We start from the raw sequence: 18739 nt of genomic DNA, 5'->3' as shown, positions 1-18739 counted from the left end.
AAGAGATGTTGAACCAGTGCAGTACAAAGTGCTGCAAAATAAACAACTGTACGACAGGAAATGAAGAACTCTAATCGATACCACAAAAGGGATTAGTTAATCAAATGTGAAAATTCAAAACTAGAATTTAAATCAGGACCGCTAACTCTTTCGCGCCCTGCACAAAATAAACAATGTATAGATTCGCCAGCTGCATCCAGCTTTGATTTCTGTCATTTCAAAGCTGGCACCTGCAGCCAGCTCAGAAACATAGCATTGCTTCAAGCACCCAGCTGGAGGGAAACACCTGCATTTGCACTATTGCTCATCCTCTCAAAACTACCAGATCTACTTGTAGCTAAGTAATAAACAGCTAATTATAAACAGAGTGACTGGGCAAGGGCTCAGGACTGCTACCAGGGTAAGCACTGGGAAGCCACGTTTGTGTGCCTGATAGAACAAAAGTGCATTTTGATTTGGCTCCACATTCATTAGCTGGCCACCTCACATGTCAAAACATGTTTATTTATATGCATATAAATATCTTCAAGGCAGGTGCCAAGAGAATGGTGCCAGACTCTTTTCGGTGATGTCCAGCAGCAGAACTAGAAGCACTGGCCATGAACTAAAAAAACAAAGTTTCCTCAACACGAGGAAGAACTTATTACGTTGAAGGTGTCAGAACACTAGAATAGCTGCCCAGGGTGTGGAGTCTCCCTCTCTGGAGATATCCCAAACCCACCTGGACACGTTCCAGGTAACCCTGCATTGGCGGAGGTTGGACTGAGTGATATTCAGGGGTTCCATTCAACCCAAACAATTCTGACTCTCTGATGTTACTTCTGGCCACAATACGACGGACTGTGGAGCAGGGCGAGAGAGAAGCAAACCCGCCCTGCCTCAGCCCTGCCCAGCACAGCTCCGCAACATTCGCCTCAGCATCATCAGCGCGGGGTTGGAGGCGCCGAGACTCGCCAGGATGGCGACAGCTCCCTGAAGGAAAGGCACGGCTCCTGAGGTGAACACGGAGCGACCGCCATCGCCCCGGCCCCGCCTCAGGGGCGGGCAGCGCGCGCTGCGGGAGACGGGCAGAGCGTGCCGGGGTCAGCTCTCGCGATACGCTCGGCCGGCACCGGGCGGGGCAGGGGCAGGCGCGGCGCTCTCGCGAGAGCCGGGCGCGCGGAAGCGGCGTGGCGTGCTCGGGGCTGTGTCGTGAGGGGCCGTGAGGGCCGCGCCGGTTGCCGCAGGATGCCGAGCGCCGCCGGCCGCGGGCAGGGCCAGGACCGGCGCCCGGAGAACGAGGACTCGTCGGCGGCTGATGTGGGTCTCCGCAGGGAACGCGGCGGGCGCGCTGTTGAGGCTCCCCAGGGTGGGGGGCTGGGCCCAGGCGGGGTTTGGCCGAGCCCGGGGGCACAGCTGCCCTTGCCTTTACTCTGCCTGCCTCTCCCACTCCCCCCTTCGCCGGGCCCAGCCTGTGATTCCCTGAAGAGCTCTGCTCCCCCCAGGAACACCTGGGCTGCTCCTCCACAGCAGGAGGTTTGTGCAGGGGCTCCTGCTGGCCTGGCAAGTGCTTCTGCCGTGTACGTGAAGATCTCAGCAGTGCTGAAAAGTTGTAGGCCGGTGTTTCTTCAAGAAGAAAAAAGTATTAACAATGAGCATCAGTTCATTTTGTTGTAAAGTAATTTTTGGTTATTCTTGCATCAGCAATAAGGAATTCCAAGTATTGGTGGCTTCCCTAAAGTTACAAATACGCCACAATTCATCAAAAGCAGACAAGCAAAGACCCTCCCCAAATAAAGTATTTAGTAGGAACTTTGGTTCATGTATTAAATAGAATAAAATAAATAAACCAAGGGATTTTATTTGGAAATGGACGGGCTTAGTTGGAAAACCAGAATTGTGATATTTTGGTGAAAATGCTGCCTTTCTCTGTGCCTTACCTGGTAGGTTTTGTTAATGTCAGGATCCACTGGGCTGTGACAATTACCTGTGATCTGCTGGATTTCTCAGTGTGCCTGAATATGGGAAGGAAATACTTAATCTATCTACTTATATAGGACTCCAAATATTTTTTGAGGAATAGGCTCTTTGTAGAGATAATCACACTAATTTTCTGTGTAACAGGTAATGATCCTCATGAATGGTTGCTGTTGCTGGAATTATTCTTTTCTTCCAGGACACAAATGCCTTCTCTCTCTTGTAGATCTCTTGCAAGTCCAAAATGCTTTTTTATTTCAGTATTATAGCTAATTATTTTGTGTTCCCTCAGTTAATTCTGTGATGATGTTTTTCAGTTTTCTTGTGTGTGCTTCTTTGATATATGTTTCTCACCTCCATTCTAGGATTATGCTAAGGAAAGATATGGAGTGTCATCAATGATACAATCCCAAGAGAAACCAGGTCAGTTGAAAAATAAAAAAAAAGTTTTTGCAAGAGAGGGGCTGGGAGAGAAGGAAAAAAGAAGTTAAATACCAAATATCTTCAGTACTTCCTTGAGAAACCATTTACCAAGCTTTCTCATTCGAATCCCACTGGCATTTTGTCACTTGTGAGACACTTGCATTTGGAGTGCCATGTCCAGTTGTGGTCTTTCCAGTGCAGGGAAGGCATTGACATTTTGGGGAGAGTCCCATGGAGAGGTACCATGTTGCTCAGGGGACTGGAGCACAGGATCTGAGGGAGCTTGTTCACCCTGGAGAAGAGGAAGCTGTGGGATGATCTTACAGTTTAAATCTGCTTAATGGTAGGGTGTAAGAAAGATAAGACCAGGCTTTGAAGGTGTGTGTGGTCATTGGACTGGAGGTCATGGACACAAGTTGGAACAGGAAATTGAGATTGGAGGGAAGAAAAAAAAGTCATGAGTGTGGTTGACTATTGGAGCTCAGCTCTGGATTGAGAGGAATCTCAGTCTTTGTCCTTGCCTGGACTGTGCTTTACACAGTTTGTCAATTTTGCAGACTTTTTAAAAATTATTAAATTATTGTTATTTATAAGGTACTGAGTCCTGAGATGTCAGGTTTTTTCTGTGTTTGGAGTAAGTTCTGCTGTGATTTATTACAGCAGTGATCTCTCTCTGAGTATGATATTTGCTTATGCAGCCTTCCATTTCTCCTCTATATGGGCACCAAATCCATTAATATTGGATATTAATATTTATGGATTTTATAAGTCATACCACTCTGAAATCAGGAAATCCTGATTTTCTCCTGATGGGGAATTGAGATTTAGAAAAACTCAGCAGCTAGAGAACAATCTCCCAGGCCAATATTCCAAGAAATATTCATCTTTTTATTAAATTCAGTGCATGAAATGGTAATGAGGGAAAGTAACAGACTGGCTTCTTGTAACTTCTTTATGGTAAAATGTAAAAGAGCAACATCACCTGTGATTAGGTGATTGTTTTTCTCCTTTGTGTGGTTGTTTTGGTTAATCTCCCTTTAGGAAGGGAAATGCAGAATGTAGAGAAGAGAAGCAGTCACAAGAGCATTCACAGGTTGAAAACAACTGATGCTTTATAGCAAGAATGTAACGGGACAAGAAAATCAGCAGAGACTGCATTAGCAGTCATTGTTGAATAAAATACATTCTGGCTGCCAGAGAAAGGGAACTGGAGTTGAAATCACGTTGGAAGCAGCCCAGCTCTGAGTTTCCTCTCCTGGATTCACATCCCAGAGAAAACAACTGTGTGGAGGACCTGAGCTGGCAGACTGAGATGGCAGATCAAGTCTTGCTTTCATGGAGAAATGCCAACTGTCTCATATTCAAAAGAAACACTCAAAAGTACTGGAGAAAAAAATATGTTGATAAGGAAAATGGTGAAAGCTACAGGAAATTATATAAAAAGGCTGAGTATCATATTTAATTGTGTTGTCCCCTTGACCTTTCATCCTTGTTTAAAAAAACTTCTCCGTGTATGGACAGTGTTGAGTGAGTTTTCTATTTGGCTTAAAATGGAATCTACAGCACCCTTGCTCTTCTGTAGTTTTAAAAATGGTTATCCAGAACACCACAATCTGGTAAAAATAGAGAACAAAATGTCTGTAACAAAAAAGCTGAAGATCAGCCTAGTCCCCTCCATGAGACTAATGCCCTTGTATTTACAGATTCAATAGTTCCTGCCAGGGAGAGCTCTTGCCAAAGGTTAGGAGGGTGAGATATTATTTGTAATATCATCAGTAGCTCCCCTCAAGGTGTTCTTCTTGCCTTGGGTGTCTTGGAGGAGCTGCTGCTTGAGACAGGGAATGATGGAGAAGCACAGATAGGTGTGTTCCTATCTATCTCAAGAGTATTAATTTTGTTTCTGAAGTCTGCCTGCCATTTCTAAATCAGAGTAGCCAATGGTGGTGCGAGGTGTGCAGCCCACACGTCTGGTGAGCAGAGGCAGCACAGCCCTGGCTGGCAGCTCAGAGGGAGCTGCAGTAGGGGTGCTGTTCTGCTTACTCGAGTTGCTGCACTGTCCTGGAGTCACTGGCTGGACAGGGTACTCACACAGCTTACAGTGGTCAGAACAAGTTATTCTTCCTTTCCAAGGAGTGAGCTTTTTATCCTTTTGCCATGCTGATAGATTCTTGTTCCTCTGTAGGCAAATTAAAACTTTTGTCAGGTTCACAGCTTTGTTTCTCCACCCTGCTCTGTTGAGCTCACACACACCTGTGCCTTCTTTCTTGGCCCACTTAAGTCTTTCTTCTGCTTATGCTGGCTGCCCTGGCTATCTGATGTTCTTGTCTCCTGTCATGTCAGGTCTTTAAGTCCTTCCTGCCTGCTTGAGGCTATATGATTGCTAGTAAAATTCCATTTTTGGCCATTCCTTTTTTCTCCCTTCAGACCCATTATCTCATATCCCCTCCTTGGAAATGGCTTTCATCTAATACTGCTTTTGATTTTCAGGTTTTTATGTCGAGCTTGCCTTTTTTTTCAATTTTTCCCAGTACTTTGAAGATTCTGGCACTACACAGAGACAGCAGAAATATTGATCATAGTGTTCTAAATTCCATGATGCAGGATAAATTATCTTAGTAAACAGGTTGATGTGACACGCAGGGAATGGGGTCTGGAGGTGAAAAAGTGTTTTTTTATGTATCTCACACAGCTTTTTGGACTTTTATCCTCTCCTCCCACGTTTAGAAGAGGTTGGAGTTCTGAGAGAAAAATAAGGTTATTTAGTATGCTGGAAAGAAGAGTTTGGGCTATATATTAAAGGAAAAGAGAGCTACAGTGTCAGAGGAGGGAAACAAAGTGGCATAGTTGCTACATCCAGCTCATTGCACTGGAGCACAGTGACAGGAACAAGAGGCAATGGGCACAATCAGGAAATTTTTTTTCATGTGAGGGTGATCAGGGATTGGTACAGGTTGACCAGGAAGTGTTTCCCTTCTTAGAAATACTAAAAACCCACCAGAATATCATCTTGGACAGCTGGCTTTATGCTGCCCTGCTTGCACATTGCATTGGGTGGGATGACTTCCAGAGACTCCTCCCAGCCTCAGCCGTTCTGTGATTATGTGATCTGCTGTTCGAAGAAAGGGCTTTATGATATCACCTTGTGGATATTTTTTATTACCCTTTTTATGAAAGGTGAAATAGTTTTTAATAATTAATACATAACAATATATAACAATTTTTATGTTAAATGTGTCTTGTTCACCCTTGGTGAAACACTAAGGATCCATGAAAGGTGTAACACCTCCTTCTGTCTTTATGCTTCTGCCTAGAAAATGTTTTAACTTTGTAACAATACAGTTTCAAGTTCACTAAGATAATTTTAACTGTCTGAACACCAAATCTTAGAAACACTGTGGTTTGTGATGGTTGCATGTTTCCTAAGTACTACACAAAGATATCAGAAATTGCTGGCAAATGATAACATCTTTATTTCCATTTCTCCCTTCCCAGCACACACACACATACACTCATATGTACACGCTTTAGGAATATATTTGAGTCAATTTCCTATCACATTTCTGTGTGCACTTCCATTCTGTTCTGGATTTGATATGTATCTGTGAAGAAAGAACTGCACTGCCCTGACATAAGCTAATAAAACTTTTCAATCCTCTAAAATCCCCAGTGCAGAATAATAGGCTTGCAGGGCAAGCTGTGACTGGTATTCAGAGACACAAGGAAGGAGTCCAGAACAGCAGATGGTAATCTGGAGCAGGCAAAAGTTGTTGTGTAGTTTTTTGGGGTTTTTTTTTTAAAAGTTCTGTGAGGAACAGTCTACAGTCGAAGTGTCTTGGCAAATTTAAATTTATTTTGAAACTAGGGAGAAGTTCGTGAGGAAAGAATCAAGCAAGGAGTAGCAGCATGCACCCAGCATTTTGTTAGTTCATAGTAGTTGTATACAATTTTTAAAGTCCTGATTTATTTAAAAATATTTTCCTTGATAACTTTTTTCCCTTTGCTATCCAAAATCTGTCCTTTTCAAGCCATGCATTGCTGTTGGTATTTAGCTTTGCAGCTATATTGGATTTGAAGGGTTCTTCTGATCCAGTCTTGGCTCTCACAGTGATAGTAGTGCTTGATCTGGTTGTCAAAGAGATATTCTAAAAATTTATATTATCCATATTACACAGTAGTACTCCTGGTGCTCCAAAATACTGTTGTTTTAATAAAAATAAATATTTTTAAGTTTATAATGCACACTTACTTGTGCTTTCTTTTTGTTCTTTCTTTTAAATAATAGTTATTTTATGGTTATATTCATCCTACTTATGTAAGGTAGATACAGAGAGTAGTCATGTCACTTCTGAGCCTTTGTTTTGCTGGGTTCAACATGGCAGCTTTGACCCTGCACAGTGCAGCAGGGCACACATCCCTTAGGCAGCAGAACTTCACAGTAATAAATGCAGGTAGTACAGTGAAGTCCTATCAAAACCAGTGTAGTCATGCAGGGTTCTGCCATCCGTGAACTACAGTGGGTTTTGCTGGTGGTAAAGTGCAGTTTGACCCTGCTGTGTAAGTCAAAAATAAACTTGAACAATTTAAAGCTACTGGATCTAGTGCAAGTGACTAAGAAAGGAAATGGGATCTTGTGTGTTTTCAGTTACACCGTTGATTATATAAATAATCAAAATATTAAAATATATTAAAAAGAATGTTATTAAATAATATTAATAATGTTTTGGATTTATTATCAGTTTTATCAATAGCTATTATAGAAAGTGGATTTTGAGTTTAAAGTGAAAAACTTATAAAATGTGTGTTTTTTTCTGAAATTCAGATAGAGTTTTGGTTCGCATAAAAGACTTGACAGTGGAGAGGGCTGATGAAGAGGTTTGGGTTCGTGGCAGAATTCACACCAGCAGAGCTAAAGGTGAGAGACCTCCAGGGTTTTTGGTTTGGTTTCTTCATGTCGTTAGTACAACCTTAATGTTTATTTTGATTTCGTAACCTGTTGCTTATATCTTGCATTCAAGAAGACTTTTCCACCTGGTTACTCGAGGTTGCCTCAGTGTTCCTTTGACTGGTTCTTTTCTCTTTTTCCACCTGTCTTTTTCCCAAGAGTGAAAAGCAGATTTTGATTTTAGCTGTGTGGAAATCAGTTACTGTAGTAAAAGTTAATTTTTGTTTTACTGTATTGCTAAATAATATATGGGCAATTGTAAATCATAGTAATTAAAAAATGTCATCATTCTCCTTAACATGTTAATAGTTGTGAGATAAAACACTTCTAAGTTTCTACAGTAAAACATACTTGTGTTATAAATGTATCCGTTGTCAGACAGGTCATATTTCTTCTGCTGCACATGTATATTTTCACCACACCTTTTCTTTGACAGGAAACAAAAATCTGTTAAAATATCAGAATTCTTACTTTCGGTTACTGGTATCTAATTATATCTATATGAACTTGAAATAAGAAGCATCATCTTTCTTTAGCAAGACAAAAGGAAACTCTTTTGTAGGTTCTCAGCAGTGTGGGCTGTTACACTTGGCTGTCTGACAGCCATATTTCTTCCCTGGAGTCAGAAGTTCCCTCTGGAGACCAGGTTGCCATATGCAAACTTCAATAGGCTTTGGCCTTTCCAGTTGACATCAGATGCTGACAACTGTTGTGCTGGTTTCAGTTATGTTTGGCAGCTCTGTAGATATAAATAACTTGTCTTTCCAATGTCTTTCCAAGAATTGAAAAAAAAGGCGTAAAGAAATTATCTTCACAAACGAAACTTAAGAGTAATCTTAAAATTTGGAATGATGCAAATTAGGGATTCTCACAGTACAGAATATCATCAAAGATACCAGATTCTTTTCCCTTTTTGAGAATTCATTTTCTTAAAATGTGTCCCTCTTAATGTCTGTGCTACAGTCGGTTAAAATAAGGGACAGCATTAGAATATATAAATATGATGCACATTTTAATTTGTATTACAGTCTTTAACTTGAGGAGTCCTCTGTGATTTCCTCAGTAATTTAAATCTCTTAGTTAATTAAAGAAATGATCAGCTTCAAAAGCTGTGAAAGCCTTGGTCATTACATCATGAAGTTGTTCAGACAGAAGACACTCCACCTGATTTAAATGTTAGTTGTTACTACCAGTGTATTAATTAGAGTACCCTTATGGCTTTTTTTTTCTTTTGCAATTATAGGAAGAATTTAGGTTATTAACAGAATTCAGGAAACTAGAAGCAGGTATCTGTGCAGACCTTGAAAGCAATGTAAAGTTCTGTAGTTGTTGATTGCTCTCTGTAATACATTGATATGTGGGATTTTGTATGATGTATTTATGTCAAACACAGTAACATCTCTGTAACAAGGCAATAGGAACTTGAAGTTGTTATAATCCTTCACTTTGACCTCAGGAAAGGCTTTTGTTTTTGATGAAACAATAGTGCTTATTTTCAAAACTCTTTAGCACATCGTGAAGAATGAAAGCAAAAGGAGTTGATCATGGGCATGAATGACCTGAATTTATTGATAGTGTCTCTTGTTCCCTCTTGGTGTGACAACACAGAACAATTCTGACATTCAGGGAGTGCTGCTAGGGAATGCTGGATGCTTGTTTACTTAAGCTTTGGAGAAAGAATCTTACAAGAAAAGCAAATGTTTAAAAGTAAAAAGTAATATTAGCCTTTCCCACACAAAACATGGCACTATTCCTACCACTGTGGAAAGGAAAGCCTTGCAGGAAACAGGAAAATCTTTCACAAAAACAAGCTTTAGTTTTTCTCAGAAACTTGAATTTGACTCCTAAATAACCAACATAGCATTTATTTAACCCTGTCTGGTCTGACCAATAAACCAAAAAAAAATTAATGGGAACAACTGCAGATTCCAGCTGTCTCCTATAGCAAGTCACTCATGGAATCTGATGGAAATTAACTGAAGGATGTGTAAAGAATGGGGTGTTGGGAATTTTTGTGGGTTGTACTAAAAGTGCACAGGGCCCTATGGTTTGTATCATAGATTGAATAAATGTTATTTCTGGCCTTATTTTAAAGCCAGCCTAATCTACTCATCACATTTATCATTGAAAAGTCCTTGGGAAATTGGTCTGAGTTTGGCCAGGCAGCTGGGGCTTACACAGAATGTTAGACCTGAACTAGATTTTGTGTTATGAATCCAAATCTAATGAAATCTATGATAATCTATGAAATATCTGAACATAAGAATTCCACCAAGAGCAATTAAAGTCTTGGTCCAAATTTTATAATAAACTAGGTAAAGTCTTCGCTGGCAAATATATGTAACCATCATTTAACTTATACAACCAACATTTTTTTACTCTTTATACATTACTTCCTTACAGCCTTTTCTTTCATAAGGTCTTGTGTGATTTGGTACTTTTATCCAACACAGATGGTGGATTACTCTTTGGTTTATGTGCTTATTTTTGATGGAATTCTCTTATTTGTTCAGTGCCTGAACATTCTATGCATTTTACTGTCAGTTGTTTTTATCAAATTTTTTTTGAAACTCTTCGTGTTTTAGGCATTCTTGTGGGACATGGTATTTTTTTAATAGGAATTTAGGGTAGTTTAGTGTTGAATGTGAGTAAACTTGGTGCTATACTTCTCACCTAAACACTACGCAAGTATTTCGAAACACATAGAGAAGATCCCATTGTCCAAATTTTTCTTACTCAAATGCTTCCTTTTTCTCATCTCTTGATCTGGAAAGGCTTCTAAGCATGAGCTAGATTTGATTATGGTTGGTGTTTTTGATACTTTATTTTGAATGCCTTCAGCTTTCTCAGGAAAAGATCTCTTCCCTCTTTTAATCTTTGTGGCTGGGATGTTTTAACCAGTCCTGTGAGTGAGGTCCGTTTGATCACTTATCTTCTGTGTGATTAGAAGTGGTTGCATTTTGCAAGACGTCCTCTTCCTTCATGAAAACAGCTACTGTTACTCATGGCAAAGACATTTGAGTCCTTTTATAATGCAGATACTCATCAGACTTCCAGTGTTTGGGATTATGTACAACCGCCAGACTTTTGGATGAGGATCTGAGCAAGCTGGTCTTGGTGAAGATGTCCCTGCTCATGCAGGGGATTGGACTGGATGGCCCTTAAAGGTCTCTTCCAACCCAAACTGTTCTGTGCTACCAGGTGCTTTCATTATTTCCCTGTCTTAGAGCTGAGTTGCATCGTTTCTGTCTTCAGCTGTGCATCTTTTGTTTGAACACCTAGTACATCAATGCTGAAACTTTGATCATATTTTGCTAAATTGTTTGTGACTAAAGTCATGGAGACAGATGCTATCTCGTAGGAAATATTGTATCCAGCCACACTGTAAGAAACTCAAATGTCAGAGATGTGTGATATGACTCCCTTATCTAAAGAAACTCGGCATATCATGTCGTATGGAAATATTGTACTTTCTTTGTTGACTTGCTGGATCTGAAACACAGCCTGTATTTTTCTAATTTAAATCTGTTATTTAATGTTTGCCTTCAAGAAATACATGCATCTGTACCATATTGGATATTGCAGCCTCTGGAATACAGAAATAGTTATACTCTGTTTTCTGAAAATACGTAATTAATCTTTTTGTTATAGGACAAGATTAGTTATTTCCAATAGTTACAATTAGTATTTAATAATATTTTGTACTAATTTCGTATGTTGCTTTTATTTCCATGAGATTGTGTGTCAAGGGTTCTGCATTGATTTTCTGATACTCTTGAATTATCTGTAGCTGTGTTTAAAGGAATGGTAATTGCATAATTATAAATGAAAACTGTAACTGGATTTTTAGTGTCACTTTTCAAGTTAGGTATGTGTTAGTTTATGGTTTAGAGTTTAAGTCAACTACAACGGGGAAGTAGCTGTCTATAACAAAACTTCTGGCTTCTTCCTATTTTCACCATGTCAGTGGAAATATTCTGAGTCAGAACTTGAGATTCTGAGTCAGAACTTGAGGTTAAAGTCAGACTGGTGCCTTTATCAGATACTGGTACACCAGTGAAACATTTGTTGTTAATTTCTCTCTAGGAAGAAGGATTTAAAATCACCATATTTCCTTAAAAACTGAGTTAAGGAATAAATTATTATTAGAGATGTGAGAAGTAATATGAAATGATTGTAACTGTCAGCTACACAGATGAGAAAGAGATCTGTTGACTTGGAAATACCCATTTTAAAAGTCAACAAAATGCACTATGTTCTTTGTACATTATTATTAATTCCTATTAACTTCTTTTTCCCTAAGCTGTTCATGAATAAATTGCTCTTACAGGAATTTTTAATTGGGTCTTTTAGGTTCTTGTCATTCTCTAGAATCAATACTCCTTTTGTTCCCCTTCATTCTGAATGTGTGGTGTTCAATAGAATGAACATTGTTGGTTTAGTCCTTGTGGTGCAAAATCAAGCCTAATTCTCTCAGCTTTGTGAAGTGAACTCTACAGCTTTGATTTGAGAAGATGGAAAAAACTTCTTTAAAAATAGTTTACACTTGAAGTAGTTGTGAGCAAAGAAACAAGGAAAAGTATGATGTATTTCTTGCAGTTGAAGAAAAAGTTACTTTAAAAGTTACGATTTGTTGTTTTTCTTTTGTCTAAATATTCTTTATCTTGGAAGGCTTACTGTTATTTTTAGAAAATGTCCATTCAAATGTTTATTTATGTAAAGCACAATTATTTAATTTATCTCAATGTTTGTGCGTGTACGTGTAGAGCTGAGGAGTTTGAAGCAGCTTTTTGGAGGGGTGGCAGCAATGAATGAGAGAGAGAGACACACACTCTTAAAAGCTCAGTTTATATTTAAGGAGTAAAGAATTTTTACTCATTCACAAAGACCTCAAGTAACTTGTCCTTAATACACCTGCGTTGTTTCTCTTTGTATTCAGGGAAGCAGTGTTTCTTAGTCCTGCGTCAGCAGCAGTTTAATATCCAGGCTCTTGTGGCTGTGGGACAGCATGCAAGCAAGCAGATGGTAAAGTTTGCTGCCAAGTAAGTAAGCAATTATATCCTGTTGTCAGAGTAAACAATGGTGGGAACCAGGACTCCCAGGGGTTGGGACCATTTTCACACATTAACATCAATGCTTCGTTTGTTTTAAAATGTAGTTATTTAAATTGTCAGCTCTCTATTGCGTTGAATACATTATACTGACAAAAGATAAAATAGAGAACAGGCTTGAAATTCATTCTGAACTGCTGAAGCAGCATTCTCTTGCCATAGACAACCTACATTTTCTTCCAAGCTGGCTAACAAAAAGTCTGGCAAGCTGAGCTTAGTGGGACACTTGGTTTGGTGTGTGGTGGTGGTGTGTGTCTGCTCATGTTCAGCGTTTTTCTTCTACCAGACATGCAGCATAGTAATACATTTTATACTTGAAACTGATGTGAAGAAGTCCCGTGTTGCAAATGACTTACTGAATTGAAGAAATTTAAAGTAGCTTCTGTGCACAGGGTTAGTCTTACCTTCACCTTATTTTTGGCACTAAAATTTTAATTTTAAAAAAAATGGGCAGGGGTAATAGTTAGACTTGCCAATTGAAAAAAACTGTTTGTTGCAGGAATTTGAATTCAGTTATTTGGTTTGTTTTGTTCCTAAATATAAAAAATTACCTTTCCCTTCTGTTTGCCATCAAGATTGTGCTTTTAGGTTATCCTGTAGTAAATATGCTTGTGTGACAAATGTGCTTTATAGTAGAGCTTCAATCATGTCTATCTGCTTGTTCACAAAAAGAAATGTGGATCAATTCTGTGTAGTTTATTTGGTGCAGAATATGTTTAACATGTGGCACTTGAGTTGCTTCTGTGCAGTTCTTGGCACTATTCTCATGCCTGGGAAGGGAGCCCCCACTAATTAGCTGCAAAAGTGCTACAGCCTTCAACCTTCAATATGTCAGGGAGGGGAAGGATTCATTATAGTAGAGACTTCCAGAAGCCGAGTGAAGAAGGTTGGGATAATGCTTCTGCTGATGGGGTTCAAGGCAACAGGAAAACAGAACCAGCAGTGTTTGTTGTTTGGCGGTTCTCAGTGCTGGCAGTGCCAGTGTGAAACATGCTGTTCACAGGTGTTTACGAGCCAAAGTGAAGTGTTCTGTTTCTTCATGAAATGATTTGTTCTCTCCAGTGCTTGGAATCTCTGAAAAGAATTAAGTCTCTAATGTACTTGTTCCCTAATTCATCTCCCTTGAAATTCCCAACAGTCTGTCTGTACTCCCTCGAGAAACTTGTGCTACAGGACAATGGAGCAACTCTTAGAGTTGTGATGCACGCTCTTCTATTCTCCAGTTATCTGTAATATCTCTGTTTTTCAGTTTTCTTTGTTCTGCCCTCCACAGCTGAGTTTCTTACACTTCATGATTGGTAGATCTTTGTGGTTAGGAGCTCATGAGAGGGAAGCTGATTTTTACTCTATTTTTCCATATGCTAACTGCCACTTATAAACCTTCTGTGATGTCTTTTTGTGATTCACTGATCTTTTTTTACTCAATTAGTTTTCTGCCAGATTAGTGATTTAAATCAGGTCTTGGAGGTCCAGAGCTAACAAGGAATGGTAAATGATGGAAGAGGGTATCTGGAGCAGTAGAGGGTAAAGCTCCTTTCTCTTCTGGCAGCAGTGAGCTGATAAATCAGGCAGAACCTCATCCTTAGGTTCTTCCCAACTCTGTCATGTTCCCTCTTGTTGAGACAGACTTGAATTCCTCAGAGTAGCCAGACCAATGATGATTATACTGTGTTTTGTCTTTTCCTTCTGCTCCTTTTTTGGGATTGCATTTGCTAGCTGAATCCTGGTACTTCAACCTCACTTTGTAGCATTCACGTTTCCCTTATTATTTGTCCTTCTGAAATTATTACATGCTCATAATCATGTTCTCTGAGTGGAGTAACTCTGTTACAGCCTTCTGGATTTTCTTTTGAGGGTTTGCTTTTGTATTTTTTAATGCCATTAGTGCAATCATCTTCTCAGGATTCCTTCCTACCAACAAACCTATGTTATTAATATCCTGCCATGCTCTCACTTTTTCCAGTGTTTCATCTCTTACAATTTTCTCTGCTGTGGCCCCTGCAGCTGCCTCTTGTCTTTCAGAGGCTGTTCCCTGCCTGGTGAGTGCACGTGGGGTCACTGTGTCAGCAGCACCTGAAGCAGAGCCCCAGTACGTGCCTGTCCTCAGTCACTTCGCTGCTGCCTTTCACCTGCTCTGGAGTGATCCCATTATTTCTAGCAGATGAGGCTGGGCTTAGATGTCTAAAAATAACTATCCTGTTTCCCTGCCTTTCTCAGTGTCTTTTTTTATCATCTCATTTCCTACATGTTAAATGAGGAAATACACATTTATTGAAGAAAACATCTAACTCAAATATCTTAAATTTCAATTAAATTTTTAAATGTTTTCACTGATAGTATGTAAACTATATTTTCCATGGTTATTTTCTCATATTCTCATACTATGTCCACAACTTTAAAAAAAATAGTTTGTAAAATTCTTGATCTCTAATTTTTAATTTTAGTTTATTAAATAATGAGCGTTTTCGTGCAAATTTTCATACATTATAAACAAACCAGTTCCTCTTTTAAATATTGGGACATGGAAACCAAGAACTTTCATAATTTTCTGTGGTCAGCAACATTCATACAGTAATTATCACCATTATCATTAGAATGTGAGTTTTCAGTGAAAGACACTTTATAGTGGTTCAACTCAGGTTTGCAAAGAAGTTTCTGTGGGTTTAACCATGGAAAGTTTGAAGTTGAACTTCCAAAACAAACATAGCACAGAGCCAGTTGAGATACTGGATTGGCAGTTGTGGAATTGTTTTTCTGTCTTTTATCAGAAAAAACAATTAGTCCAGTCCTGCAAGGGATGCTGTGTAAGGGAAACAGTTAATTGTCTCTTTTAAACAGCAAACGTGCCAGTCAGTAATTTATCTTAGTAATTTATCAATCTGCTTTTTTCCATCAAGCATTGGGTGTGGCTGCTTTTGGTTTTCTTTCTCCTTTTCTATCTCAGCACTGAGCCTGTCAGAGCCTTGTGAGCTGATAGAGCAGTTGGGAGACTTGGTTAACAGGTTCTAATTTAGCTGATCCAAAAATTTGCCCTTGCACAGGAAGTAACTTGATGGCTCTTTGTAGTAGACTAGAGAGTAAAAATGCAGGGAAGAGATTAAAATGGAGGGGAGAAGATGGTTGTATGAAAACTTGTATGAAAATAATTCACAATGCAGAAAAAATATATGTAAGTTCTTTAGCTAGATAAATTGGTAATACCAGGAAGACTGCTGGATATTGCAGAATGTTTTCTTTCTCTATTTCTGTTTAATTTTTACATCAGAAGGCTGGAAGAAAATGTCAAATTGCAGCTAAGTTTGCTGGTGACACAGAAATTGGACTGGTAAATAGGGACTCAGGAGCGTGTAGTAACCAGGGTTCATTTAGAATAATCACTTCAGTGCTCTTCAGTGTGAATTTATACCTTTGTGATTGTTTGGTCAGATTTGGTGGGTGTTCAGGATTAATAAATAGAATAGTGCAGAGAGAAATGTGAGATTGTGATAGATAACTGACTTGACAGGAGCCCATGCAGTTCACTGACTTTTGGAAAAGAGGAATAAAATGCCATTAATGCAATATGTGCCTGATTTTAGGCAATTCTGGAATATTTTGTCCACTTTTGTTGTCTTTGTGTCTGAATACATGTCAGATTGGAAAAGTTTGATGGTGAAGTTGCAAGAAGAACTGATACAAAGGCAAATCTGCCTTCTATGAGACTAAAGAAAACTCTGTTCTTTCCTGGAGAAATTAGTGAGTGATTTAAATCCCAGTATGGTGGTGCCTATGCAAGATTTTCTACCAGTGGGGGGGTTCTTTGCATTGCAGATACAAAGGTATGACACGTTGCAGTAAACAGGGTGAAATTAGGGGAATTTAGAAAGAAAATAAAATGTAGGGTTTTTAAAGTGAAAATTACTAAAAATGCATTGTGGATTTTGTTACTTAAAATCTTTAGAAGCAGATAGGCTTCTTTTTCCCCCAGAAGATATCCAGGTTCAACCAAGTGTTAGAATGTTGGTTTAGGAAACCAATCATTACATTTTTAGAATGAAGAGAATAAGAATAGGTGTTTACCTGGCCTTTTTGTATCCAATTTCCTTTCAGGGGGCTTCATGCATATTAGCTATATTTGTGCAGACAGGATTACAGTTGCTGTTGTTGAGTACAAAATGTTTATACTCTTGACTACTTACAAAATGCACTCATTTTTTGAAAGTAAGCCATTGTCTTAACTTCCACTGGCATTCAGATAAAGGATTATTGATTATTATATATTAAGACAATTTTAAAATATTTTAATTTAATAATGTATTAATATAATTTGTGCAGTCTGCTTACGGAAGGGTGTTGAAGAAAAAGCAACAAAATGTCAGAATAAGTATAGATGGTATAGAAGAAGTAAGCATTGTCTGTTTAAAGTCTATAAATAACCAAGTTTCTTCCTATTCTTCAGGCTTTTGACCAAGAAAGTGTTGATTGTGATTCACTTTGGGAGGCCAGCATAGGGCTCAGCTTGCAACACAAAGCTGTTGATGAAAGATGTTGTTATAAAGACTGCAAGAATGCAATCCTGTGGTTAAAAGAGAAAGTCTTGGCTAATAGACATGCAGCTAATTAAGAGGGACCTAAGGCATCTAGTGGACACTTTAGAAATTATAATCTTAATTTTTTTGAACATTACGTACAAAATAAGTTCCTATACAGAGAAATTTTTATTGTTGGACTTCATATATCTGTATACTTAAATAGTTTCTTTTTGGATTAAACAATGTAAAGATGTCATCTGTCTTTTCTTAATGCCTTATGCATCCTATTTTCATTTCTGGTCCCTGGTAATATTAATTACAGTAATAAATGTTGTTGTCCTTAATGGTAATGGTGGTACTGTTTTTCTGCTACTTGTTGACTTTCATTGCTGTTTGGGGGGTTTTTGTTACCCAGGGGAATTTTATCAAAAATCACCTAGGTTACTTATTCCTGCTGCTGTGGAGAATACTTTGCTGTAGTTACTGGCATTTTATTAAGACATCTTGTTTCTTGTTGGAACTTGAACTGAAAATGCCATTTCAGTAACAGCCTTGTTATTCCCTGCTGGGATCAAAGCAGCACCTTCCAGGTTTCTGTAGTTTATGTTTGATGCAGTGTTATGGACTTCAGACACTTCCAGATCTAGTTCTTGCTGAGCATGGTTCAAACAGAACTCAAAACACAAGCTTTTATTTCCATACTGGATTAAATGTGGTGTTTAAATGAGGAAAATTTTTGAATTATCAAATGAAAGTTTAGAGGAAATGATGGATGTTTATAAATACGAAGATTGTCACGGTAGGATCTTTCCTAGTGCTTTTGTGTGCCCAGGAAATTACCTGAATATTTGGTTATGGGGACCTATACAGTTAGGAACTCAGCTGAAATACATCTTAAAATTATGGCAAATGTAATGACTAAGGAATGCTACAGTTTAAAATACGTTCCAGATCAAGAAACATGTTTTAATTACAACTCCAATTTAGCGATGCAGAGAAAGCTCATTTTATCCTATGTGCAAGGTTCTAAAGTTATGCAAGTTTGCAAAGCAATATTGCAGTCACTAGTGATGTAAAAGTCCGTTTCTTCCTCTATTTTTAACCTGATATCATTTTTCATGTCTTGAATTCCTTGCATGTTCTGATCAGAGCTCTGTACAGACTTCACTAACAGTTCTCATCCATGGGACCACCAATCTAATTATGAATCCTTCATACAACACATTTCTATTTAACTATTCTTTTCTTTTTCACAGCACAGAGAATTTCCTTCAATAAGGTTAAAACATTATATGCTGTTATTAGTGAGAAGGCTTTTATTCAGCAGATTAGAAACTGATATTTTCAGTGAAGACACTGCTATTCGTATAATTAGTGGGTTTTGCTGGACATTTGCCATGGAAAAGGAAGCAGGAAAAACAGAGGAGAACTGTTTAGGGAAAAAAGGTTCACATAAGAGTAAACCTTTAATTCTTTTAAACATTCAGACATTTGAAAAAGCAAAGGGAATTTATAGTTACACTTAATACTGTTTTAGCCTCATACAGACTCAAAGATGCTCACGCTGTCTTGTGCTGGTGCCACAGTGTGTGTAAGGAATTTCAAACAGAATCATTTGTAGTAGAAAGTACTTGGTGTCATTTCAATTATTCTTTCTCATATTTGTTGCCTCTGCTAAACTAATGGAGATGGAGGCTCACCTATAACTAAATGGATTCTTATTTAAAGCCTGCTCTCAGCCTCTGCTTTGTACAAATTTAGTCATGATTTGAGCAACTGTAGCTCTTCTAAAGTGT

At 38.6% G+C, this 18739-nt stretch overlaps 1 protein-coding gene across 1 annotated transcript in view; it reads left to right on the top strand.

Annotated features, from left to right (window-relative positions):
- The first annotated feature begins 1084 nt into the window (after window positions 1–1084).
- DARS1 (aspartyl-tRNA synthetase 1) overlaps window positions 1085–18739 on the top strand; it is a 37148-nt gene continuing 19493 nt past the window's right edge. The window contains exons 1-4 of the mRNA XM_014870807.2: window positions 1085–1299; window positions 2322–2379; window positions 7199–7291; window positions 12261–12363. Coding sequence (XP_014726293.1) covers window positions 1228–1299; window positions 2322–2379; window positions 7199–7291; window positions 12261–12363 — 326 coding nt within the window. The 5' untranslated portion in view covers window positions 1085–1227. The remainder of the gene's footprint in view (window positions 1300–2321; window positions 2380–7198; window positions 7292–12260; window positions 12364–18739) is intronic.

Source organism: Sturnus vulgaris, chromosome 7 (assembly GCF_052056855.1).
Source record: "Sturnus vulgaris isolate bStuVul1 chromosome 7, bStuVul1.hap1, whole genome shotgun sequence".
NCBI classification, from domain to species: domain Eukaryota; kingdom Metazoa; phylum Chordata; class Aves; order Passeriformes; family Sturnidae; genus Sturnus; species Sturnus vulgaris.
The sequence above is the reverse complement of the archived record's forward strand: the minus strand, read 5'-3'. Positions and strand labels throughout refer to the sequence as shown.